Source organism: Atta cephalotes (assembly GCF_000143395.1).
Source record: "Atta cephalotes unplaced genomic scaffold scaffold00006, whole genome shotgun sequence".
NCBI lineage: Eukaryota > Metazoa > Arthropoda > Insecta > Hymenoptera > Formicidae > Atta > Atta cephalotes.
This window is the reverse complement of record NW_012130070.1, coordinates 3,277,512-3,288,962: the sequence shown is the minus strand read 5'-3', so window position 1 is coordinate 3,288,962 and position 11,451 is coordinate 3,277,512. Positions and strand designations below refer to the sequence as shown.

Here is an 11,451-nt window from a genome sequence, read left to right as displayed (position 1 = left end):
TATATATATATATATATATATATATATATATATATATAAAAATATATAATTGCACTGTTCGAAAAAATCTAAAAATGGCCAACTTTAGTTGTGAACGGACACTTTTTAAAATCTATGCAGTCATCTTGAAAGTCCATTCATGAAAAAAAGGTTTATTTACCCAAGAAAGCTTGAGAAATCTTTTCAAAATAATGAAGTAGATTATTTGAATACTTTGAAAAAGAATTCATTTTGTTACTAATGAACATAGATTTCGAAATGGTGTGTTTATATTTAACACATGTTGGACTATTAAATATTGTAAGAATACATTACCAGGGAGATACACAAATGTACAGGATATCCTATCCAAAACAAAACATCGAAATATATCGAAAATTGAACCTGGTAAGCAAAAATGTTTCTGAAATTGTATGACTTGAAAGAAGATAAATAATAGTAAAATCCACTTTTTTAAATGGAATGATATGATTTTTTTATATAATATGATTTCTTTAATTATTTTGCATATAAACATGTTAAGGTAGAGATATAAAAAAAAATAATTTCACGAAATATTTTTTACATTTTATTTAATACATATTAATATAAAATAATATTAAATATCTCGTAAACTATCGATTCTTTGACATATCTATTTTAACACTTTTATATGTAGAATATTTAAAGGAGTCATCACATATCATAAAAAATTTATATTATTCCATTAAAAAAAAGGATCACTTTAAGGGATTAGACTAGTGTAAAATTTTTTTTACATTAAAAAGTAGTTGAAACCTGTAGAATATGGAACAAAAGGTCTAAGTAAAAAGGTCTTAAGTATAAATTCGAGTTAGTTTCTGAATTACAAAGCTTACAAAATTTGCATTATATGAAATAAAGATTATGTTAGAACTTTAAATGCGTTTTTCTTGAAATCTTTGTTTTTCAAAACGATGTCAAAGGTTTCTCAGGATGTACTCATCGGATTGATTTAAATTTAAATTTTGGTTTTTTTATTATCCTTATAGTATTCTCTAAGTATTGACCGAGGATTTTTATAATATCATTATTATTTTGCAAGATACTAATAAATTAATTAACAATATTTGTGCCAAAAGTCAAACCAAAAGTTAAAAAAATTTTTTTTCAATCAAATTTTAATAAATTTTGAATAAGCTCGGTCAATATTAGGGAATACAATACACTGCAGTAAATTTTTTTATTTTTATTTCATATGATCCAATGGCGGAATCATCGACCAATGACTGATGCGAAAAAAATTGATCTTTCATGATATTTTAATAAATAATGTTAAGATTATTTTTCTTTTTTTTTTTGCATATTTTATATGCAATATGTACCACTTGAATGAGATACCAAAACACAAGCTCTGCAGCTTTATTACTTCTTCTGCAATCCACGCTTAAAAATTGTCTATTTTTATAGCTAGTCACACCGGTCTAATCCCTTAAAAAACTTTTTTTTTTAAATTGATTTTACCATTATTTTTTCACTTTTAAACGTACACACGAATGCACACACAACTTTTATCTAAAACATTTTTGCCTACCGGATTCAATTTTCGATATATTTCGGTGCTTTGTTTTGAGTAGAACATCCTGTATATTTGTGGATCTCCCTAGTAATTTTAATATATTTAACGTATAATAATATTTAATGGTTCAACATGTGTTAAATATAAACACACCTTTCGTTTTCAATAAATCATAAATTCAAAATCTGTTGTTCATTAGAAATAAAATAAACTTTTTGCAAAGCATTCAAACAACCTACTTTATTTTTAGATTTTTTTAAGCTTTTCTGGGTAAAAAGCTTTCTTTTATGAATGTATGGATTTTCAAGATGATAATTGTACAAATTTTAAAAGTGTCCTTTTACGACCATTTTTAGATTCCCTCAATAATTGGCCTTTTTAGATATTTTCCTTTAAATTTTTTTTTATACACTACAAGTAAAATCTACAGATTTTTGTTGTTGAAAATGAATTTGTGGATGAAATTGCTCTAACACTATATTTTCGAAAAAAATTGAATCTAATGCTAAAAATAATTTTTTTAGATACTTTTGATATAAAATTTAAAACGTGACGTGATAGAGCAATTTTAATTACTATACGTTTTTAGCAATAAAAACTCATCTATTGTATTGGCTACTTTATGCAAAAAAGTAATAGTTATAATGATAAGAAGAGTCCTCAAAAGATTTATCCGTAGATAAATGTAATCTTTTTAAAACTTATATTGTATTTTTTTTTCAACAAATAAGGAAAAATAATGCAATGCACTTATACTTATATTTTTTCTATAGAATCCATAGTGCTATTATTTTCATTCATATCAAGTTTTGTTAATTCTTTAAATTATATATGATAATTTTGATTTCAGTTTCATAATCAGCAATCTACAAACCATTACAAGTGATTAATAAAATTGTACATAAGCGGTCTTCAAAGAGATATTTATCTATGAATTTAAAACAAAAATTCGTACATGAAATTATTCTATCACACATTTCGTTTTTGAGATACATTAGTTCAAAAGTATCTAAAAAATTTTCGGCACATTTAGGCTCGATTTTCTCGAAACATAACATGATAGAGAAAGCAATTTCATTTATGAATTCATTTTCAGCAACAAAAATTTTATAAGAATTACTTTGTCCAATTGATTTAAAATCTGTGTCGGACAGTATTAAAAATTGTTCATACTGTTTAGATTATCTTAAAATAAGAAATCGAATTTTTTTATTTTTTAAACGCGAAAAGAAAAGAATAAGATCTGGGGAATTAAATAATATTAAAAATGGGAGTCACTTTCATATATTGCGCTGATTATAGCTAGCTATTTATTTAGGTCCAGAAAGAACGAAATATCTTAGCGCATCAAAGCGCTCTTCTTATGGCCGGAGTCGGAGACGATCCGAATGGGAGATTGTTAACCGTTTTGCAAGAGGTGGAATCCCTAAAGAGGCTATTAGAAGAAGAACAGCAAAATCATGCTTCTCAAATACAGATGTTACAGGAGAAATTAGAGGAGAAAGAATCGAATGTAGAATTTGAAATTGTCGAAGAAAAATTAAAGCTCGCGGAATCAGAGTTAGAAGTAGTTGTTCAGAGAGCCGAAAGAGCGGAGAAATTGATGGAAGAATTGGAAAACGTTGTACATTGCTTAAAACAGAAAATCAAAGAGTTAGAGGAGAAAGTTTCAAAACCGCCACCGCCACCGTTACCGCCACCTCCTCCACCACCACCGATGTCGACAATTAGCCAGTCATCAATAAAATTGTTGACTAAAGAAAAACTGACTTCAGCTGTAAGCGATATGGAAAATATGCTTGGTATTACACCGAAAAAAACACCTACAGTTGCGCAACAACCTGGTAATTATACACAATCTTGTGTCATTTTGTCGATCATGAATTGTTTTGTTTTATTGTAAATGTATAAAAGTTATATAATGCATCATATGTGATTTTTCAGCTATCGACGATATTATTAATCAAATTAAAGGCGGACGTTTCACATTAAAACAAACAGATGTAAGTTAAATTATATAAATATTTAGAATACATTATAAAGTACTGTTAACTTCTCAAACATCCTTTAAATCCGTATGTCTTTTGTTTTTGAATGACATTTATTTTTAAACAAAATGCAATATTTCTTTTGCTCGATTTTAACATGCATATTTAAGTAAGACATTAATTTCAGAAACAAAGAGAAGAAGAGAGGAAAAGACGACAAGAAGCAGAAAGTAAGCCGCCAGCAGTTTCTGAAATGTTAAATATTCTCGGTACTATGAGACGAAGAGCCAAGCCAATAAGGCAATCATTAAAATTTGCAGACACAGCGTCATAGTAATGAGAATTAATTGAATGGATACATTTGTAATTCCAACAAAAACTTGACAAATTTTATATAAACAATTGATTAAATTATACAATTATTTGACAGTACGCGATATTTGTTATATTATGTGTACATTTTGTTTTATAGATCTACCTTGCTCAATCTAAATTTCACAAAATCTATTTATTACTGTAAAAGTAATTTTTATACTACTGAAAATGAAATCTCCAGACGAGTTCTAAGTCGATGGCCATTTTGCAAATATTTTGTAAGTTTCATATTAAGAAAAATAAAAATAAAAGAATGAAAAGGAACCATATGCGAAATTCTTAGAAATAGTTTATAATATAAGCATTATGTAAAAGTTGTATTATAAGTTTAATGTAATGTACTGTTATATTATATATGTTATATATGCAGATATATAAAAAACTATCAATAAGAAGTATATTTTCCGTTCATAAATAGGAAATTTTGCAAAAAACTCACAAGTTCGGTAAATGTAAAATAAAAAACAAACTTTATATAAGTTTAAAGATGAACCAAATAATAATATTGGAGGATATGGATAGAATTATATTAGTCCTTATATGTCTAGTCAAAGAGACCTAGATCTAAAGAGTTCCTCTACAACTCCTGCTAAGTCAGTATGGATTACGAAATTTTTCTGTATATACGGGATGCGGAGTTTGAACTCGCGATCTGTTAATCATGAGTCCGTTGCTTTCACACGTAATACGATATCTCTCGAATATATAAATCTAAGTATAAAAAAAATTATTCGTTATTAGGTCTATCTATTCTAAACTTATGCAAAGAGAGATTTTTTATTTTACACTTGTCGAACTTCTCTTGTTAGCCATATCGTTCGTTTAAGAAAATGTTAGCACAATTTATGAAATTAATTAAGAAAACTGATTCTGTATTTTATCAAATATTGATTGCAATTTTGAAGCTTCAAAAAGTAGTACTCGTCTATAAGGTATCATCTCGTCGTCCGTTTCAGTCCACGTTCCGGATAAACCACTGTCCGCTTCTTCTTCGACAGAAAATTCGAAACTAACAATTGCTTCCTCCGCAAAGATCTCCTCTTCTGGGTTACTCCACAATATTGATGGTTCAGTACCATTCCTATTCTTACTTTTTGCCTTTTTTCCGGCTCTTTTATCTTCTGACTTGTACAATTTACATATAAGTACGTAATAGGAAAAATTGAATGGCATATTTCTGTTATTGGCACGTTTCAATTCGGAAATTAAGTTTTCAAGAAGTGGTACTGAAATCTTGGCGGGAATGTTAACAAATCTTTCATTAATGAGCAAACCCAATTGTGCTGCGTCGTTTTCCAGTACATTTTTTATCATAGTATTAACTGCATCAGTTGCGTGTTCATCTGCTAGCTGTTTCAGTAGATGTCTCAATTGTTGTATACACAAAATGTTCTGAAAAAAATTAACTTTTTTAATAAATAAAATTGACAAATAAATATTAATAATAAATTTCTCAGTTTGATAATGATTATATATCATTATCAATTTTTTACTTACCTGTTTATCAGAAACATTAATGACAGTTGTAATACCAAATACATCATTGATGTCATTACTATCTTCACCATCATCAGATTCATCAATTTCTTCAGATTGTTTAACGACTGATCCTACATAATTTTGAGAAATTATTAAATCCGTCAATCCACCCAAATCAATGTGTGCTTTAAGGAAAAGTTGTTGCAGTAATGTTTTAATTCCATGATAGTCTGGATCTTGTGGATTGCGACCCTCAAAATCCACTTGAAATTCTATCCCCTAAAATTTATACTTATTACAGTATTGCACTATCTAGATTTATAAAGCAAATATGTTAATTATGATTATAATCAAACTTCAAAAAAATTAATTAACATTCATGTTAATTTGATATGTTACATGATGTTGATGTATCGACAATGTTTGATTAGTTTGAATTATATAGAAATGTACTTTGACTGGGAAAAAATCGCATTTTCCCACTTTGATAAAAATGTGACAATAAAATATGTTACGCGTCTTATTATTTAACATTTCTCTAAACAAATTAGAAAGAAATACATAAATTACTATACATAAATTTTATATTTTATATTAATTCGCAGGTAATTACACGACTTAAATTAATATTTTCTTCAAATACTTTTCTATGTCGTAAAGATAAAAATGAAGTAATCGGACTCAATCTGAGTATATACTCAAAATGCTATCACTCTTTAGTGAATAGAGCGTTTTGAGTCTACGCCCAAATTGAGTCCGATTACTTTATTTTTATCTTTAAGTAATTATATTAATATTAAACAGATAGCAGTAACTCATGCAAGTGATCCATATGATTGTATCAATTTATAAATCATATTATTCATTTTGTTATTTAAACATAAAATTGCTTTCTATCAAATGTAGTTATTACTTTCAATAATTTATGTTATTGTAGCTCTGTATTTCAACTTTCAATAATATGTTAATTTATATTTTTATCACGTTTCGTTTATAATTAAACAAAAAAAGGAATTCTTTAGCTGGTGAAATCAATACAGAAAGAATTATTTTCCTCTCTAAAAGAAGCAGATGCTTTAAGTGCTTCATCTAAAGCAATCAAGAAAATAATCAAGAAAACGGCAAAAAAAAAGGAGTCTCGAAAGCAAGTCTTGAAAGAATTATAGTTCTGAGTTCGTATTCTGTACATATCTACCGACAGTTATCAATATCATTAGTAGTAACGATCAGCAGAATCGTGTTTTTTTCAGGATCGTTCTTGTTATTGGTTATTAATTATTGACATTGACAATTGTCGATAGTTGTGTACAGAATACACAAGCTCTGTGAAATATATCTCAGGAAGATATAATGAGAGTCAATAAGTATGACATTTGTAACACATGTTCATGAAGATTGTGTGGGATTAACTAAAAATAACATAAAGGGCGTTTTCCTTGTTTGAATTGTGAATATTCATAAACACAGTTTTAAAAAGGAGAAATTAACAATATTTGATTAAGTTATTATTGTTTTATAAATACGTTGATAAAAATAACTTTCTTTTATATCAGTATAAAGATATTTATAATCTTTATCTTTATTTAATGTTAAGAGAAAAATATTAAGATGTATTCATATGTGAAATGTCAGATCAAGTATCTTATATAAATGTCTAAAAAAAAAATTTTTTTTAATATTTATACATTAGTATATTTGTGTGCAATAAATTTATAAACTTATAAAAATAACGTAATCGCGAATCTTTACTTTCCATGTTTCTAATATTTTCGTATGAAAAAGAGAAAATATATGAATTATATTGAGTACACATGTACACAATATGCGCAAAATGCTGCTTTTTTTTTAATCTTTACTGCACTTATATAAATATTTGAAAATATTTTTTTAACATTACAGAAATGTTTCCTTTTTTTTAATTTGATCGTTAATTCTCAATTTTCAACTCAGCAAAAAATTTAAAAAAATCGCAAAGTTTAGGAGTATACGATCTCCAGTTACCTTACAATTTGCTGTTCCTACTGTGATATTCATAATCTTAATAATTTGCTTCAAAAATATGAAAAATAACTCTGCCATTGTGTATTACTTGTACAATATCGTGTATATGCATATATTAAAAAAAAATTAAATGCACAAAATAAATATATGTATATCCCTTCCTTAACATTACTGCAGTATTCAAATATTATTACAATATTAATAATTAATAAATATTCTTAGAAATACATTATTTTATTAACTTTTCCTACAATTTCTTGCATATTATCTGCAATGCAACAGACATAAATAATAAGTCTAATTTGGTACAAATCAATACAATTTGATTATAGAAACTAATAGAATGAAAAAATATAACTTGTATGTCATATTTGGTTATTATTAATAAATATATAGGTTACTATTGCATGTATACATACACATTGCATCAAAATCTAAACTTATCAAAAGTATATTGTTTCTACTTCTACTCAAAAATGTCAGTCAGATTCATGAAATTATTACATATTAATACTCTTTTCTATTACTGTTGAACAATACAAATTCAACCAAGATTTGATAATGAAAATAATTCATATAATATAGAAAAAGTATAATATAGATAGGATTGCCATCCATATATTTTTTCCCAGACACTGTTCTCTTTTTTTAGGATTTCTGAAAACATCTGGGGTAATTATGAGTGTCCTGTGGTTTTAAGAAATCTTTTAAATTTTTTACTTTAGGTTGATTCGCGTTGCACACACTTTTCGCACTCAACATCTTTGCTTCCTTTCTTTTCAACGTATACATATATATCTATTTCATTTTAAGTACAAAAATATTTAGGGACTCCAACATGAACAGACCATTTGACTCTTCTTCTGCATTATTCTGCATTATTACTGATTTATTTAATAAATAGTGTAGTAATTCTTTAGCTATAAGAAACTGACCAATCACAGTTGAATATGAGGAGAATAATCAACTATATATGATTGCAACATATGATTGATCAATCTTTTCAATTAGTAACACTAATGAACAATTAGATGTGAAATAATTGTTTGTTTAATATTTTGATCAATTTTACTAACCTATATGCATTTTAATACATATCAGTTTCAAGCAAAATATCCAAGATTTTTGACATATATTCTAGTTTTGAAAATTTTGATGATGTGGCAATTTTAATTTTAAATATAAATAAATATTTTTAAAAATAAATGTAGCATTTAAAACTTTTACATCACATTTCATCTTCATATATTTTTCTCAGTTTTCCTGATTTAGGATCTATAGACTAAATATTAAAAATTATAGAGTTGACAATATTTCATTTTCTATTGAACAGCAATCATTCATATTAGAATAGCATATAGATAGAGCTTTCACTTGTATGATATTATCTCAACAATGATTTTCGCATGTATGTCATAATGTATTATGTTAATCCTGCATTTAGATGAACTAAAATAAACTAATAGCATTTTTGACTACAGGACTGCATTCAGAAAGCCTCATCTACAATATAGTCATATGGACAGTCAATGTCTCAGGAATATTTTTTCTAGTCCTATGGTTGTCGCAGCCACAAGAGCTCTTGTACAAAGTTCAGCCAACTTCAACTCTCTACAACAAGAACTCTTGCGACAATCATACTAAAAACAATATTCCTGTGATATTAGCTACGTTCAGTGGATTCAACAATTGAGTAAGTGTTCGCTGTTATTCATGTGTTCTTCTAGATTCAATCAAATTTTTGGATCTAGAAGAATATATCAGTAGCAGAAAGCATTCATTCAACTGACTCCGCTAAACACACTAAATTTCATGACGTGCAACTCGTGTAACTATTGTAGATAAGGTTAGAATCATCACCCAAATGTTTTTATCCTTATTCAAAAATGTTAAACAAAGCTAAAACAATATCTGAGTGCAGATGATGATTCTGAAATCAGCCTAGCACCTGCTTAATGTCCCATGAGACAAACCCTTTAAATCAACCTTTTTATTTAGATTAATACTTTGCTATTGGTTGATGTTAAATCCATTCACATAAGCATAATTGTAAGTAGTGGTAAGAATTAGCCAATTAATCAAATATGAGAAAAATATTCGACTGTGATCAGTTGATTCTTATAATACAACCAACTTATCAACACTTATACAATTGTAGATTGGACTTAACATGCTCTACTAATAGTAAAGTTTGAGGCATCATTAAACCAATCCCCCCGAATCAGATTAAAATCCGCTATAGTCGAAAATACTACAAATAATGAAATAAATAGATCGACAGCAGAACATGACCGCGTGTTTGCTGAGTGAGGTTAACCACTTGATTATTAAGACATCTCATAAGTAAACGGAAATCTATCTCACCTGTTTATTCGCGATCTCATATTCCTCGTCCTCACTGCTGGACGAGATGTGATTTTCATCGTCGTGCAACTTCTGCTGAATTTCACGTTTCTTTACTGGAGCAGCCATAACTATGACATTCACGTCATTAGATACATCAATCAATGGATGCATTCAGTACTACACCGCTCAGTGAGAGTATATCCATACAAATTGCATAGTCGCATAAACGTATTATAAAGAAAAAAATTATCCAATTGTATTTCTCTTATAAAGATGCACGTAAATGTGATTGGATAATTTTCGTTATGCATACGTTTGTACGATATGGGTACACGGTCAACGCGATGCTGCAAACGCTTTGAAGTGTTTTTTAATTGATCAGTTTGTAAAATTCTTTCTTCTAATTGGTCCATCAAATGTTTTAAAATATTTGTAGCGGGATTTTGATCACAGTCTATGCAAATTTGTGGATATACCCTGAGCGCTCCGTGAGCTCTTGCATCTGATTGGCATATTTCGTTAGAACTAAAAATATAGATCAAACAGATACAAGAGCACACTAAGTGCTCAGTGAGCGGTCGTAGTACTAAATGCAATCCCTATCGGGTGCTATAATCATTTACTGAGCACTTAAGGATCCTCTACATAGAAGTAGACGGTTGTGGAGTCTTAAGTCACAGGAAACCGATCAATTCTAATCGAGTATTCTCCTTTTATTTGATTGTGATTGGTTGGTTTCCTATGACTGAGGTTTATTTTACAATACGTCGTATATTAGCATCGGATGTTGAACGCATGCGTCGGTTGTCGGCTGTCGCATGGAAAGAAACAATCGACTATAATTGATTAATTTCTTATGGCATGACATACAACAACGTCTCCCTCGAATTGATTCTAGAGGTTTGTTCGCGTCGCATGCTCTAACATGCTTTAAAATGCTCCTACCATAGCATTTACACACTCTAACGTGGTCGTTGAAATGGATAAGATCTATAGCAGAAGCACATTGGAGCAAGCTAGAGCATGCGACGCAAACAAACCTTAGGCCTTAAGACTCCACGACCATCTACGACTTCTATGTAGAAAAATCTTTAATGAGCTTTTGCATCTGTTTGATCTATATTTTTGGATCTATTGGAATATGCCAATTAGATGCAAAAGTTCACTGAGCGCAGGGAGCGATTATAGTACTAAATGCATGATGCACTCCATTCATGATGCACTAAGAGTGCGATTACATGTAGTGGTACGCGGTACAAAAATTAACTAAGTAACTATAGGAACCGCGCAAATCGTGCCGCTTGCTTCTTTTCTCCTCTATAATGTATACTAGCGTGATCATTCTTCATCTTCAATTTCAGTGAAATTATGCTTATTCGCGTTTTTTGCATAAAATAAAAGAATCTGGCAGTAAAATGTTGTGCCTAGTCTCGCGAATCGAGATATTAAACGTTGAATTTGACTGTTGAGGAAATCTGTCAGCTGCGAAATATCGCGATGAAAGCATGTGCGATCACATTTTTGCTTTATGGCTATATGTGCATACATTTTTTACTCGGGCTCCGCACAATAAAAGAAACAAGAAACAGAGAACAGAGAATAAGAATTTCAACCTATCAGAAATTAGTGTATTCCTCAATACATGATTTCTTGATAGGGTGGAAATTCTTATTCTCTGTTCTCTGTTCCCTGTGCTTTTATTGTGCGGAACCCCAACTTGATTCT

The 11,451-nt window shown here is 28.9% G+C and overlaps 2 protein-coding genes across 2 annotated transcripts in view; one reads left to right on the top strand and one right to left on the bottom strand.

The window, feature by feature from the left end:
• The window catches only part of LOC105626816 (shootin-1-like), a 10,747-nt gene extending 6,888 nt beyond the window's left edge, over window positions 1-3,859 (top strand). Inside the window, exons 4-6 of the mRNA XM_012208109.1 lie at window positions 2,856-3,381; window positions 3,482-3,540; window positions 3,713-3,859. Coding sequence (XP_012063499.1) covers window positions 2,856-3,381; window positions 3,482-3,540; window positions 3,713-3,859 — 732 coding nt within the window. The remainder of the gene's footprint in view (window positions 1-2,855; window positions 3,382-3,481; window positions 3,541-3,712) is intronic.
• Window positions 3,860-4,755: 896 nt separating this feature from the next.
• Window positions 4,756-9,852, bottom strand: LOC105626672 (protein BCCIP homolog). Its single transcript, XM_012207966.1, has 3 exons — window positions 9,745-9,852; window positions 5,398-5,658; window positions 4,756-5,292 (listed from the first exon to the last, which is right to left on the bottom strand). The coding sequence occupies exons 1-3, from the start codon at window positions 9,850-9,852 to the stop codon at window positions 4,756-4,758; spliced, it is 906 nt and encodes a 301-aa protein (XP_012063356.1).
• Window positions 9,853-11,451: the final 1,599 nt, after the last annotated feature.

Coding starts and splice junctions, on each gene's coding strand:
- LOC105626672 (XM_012207966.1), bottom strand. CDS start 9,852: ATGGCTGCTCCAGTAAAGAAACGTGAAATTCAGCAGAAGTTGCACGAC. Junction 5,659..9,744: donor ATGAGATCGCGAATAAACAG/GTGAGATAGATT, acceptor TATAAATTTTAG/GGGATAGAATTTCAAGTGGA. Junction 5,293..5,397: donor TTAATGTTTCTGATAAACAG/GTAAGTAAAAAA, acceptor AATTTTTTTCAG/AACATTTTGTGTATACAACA.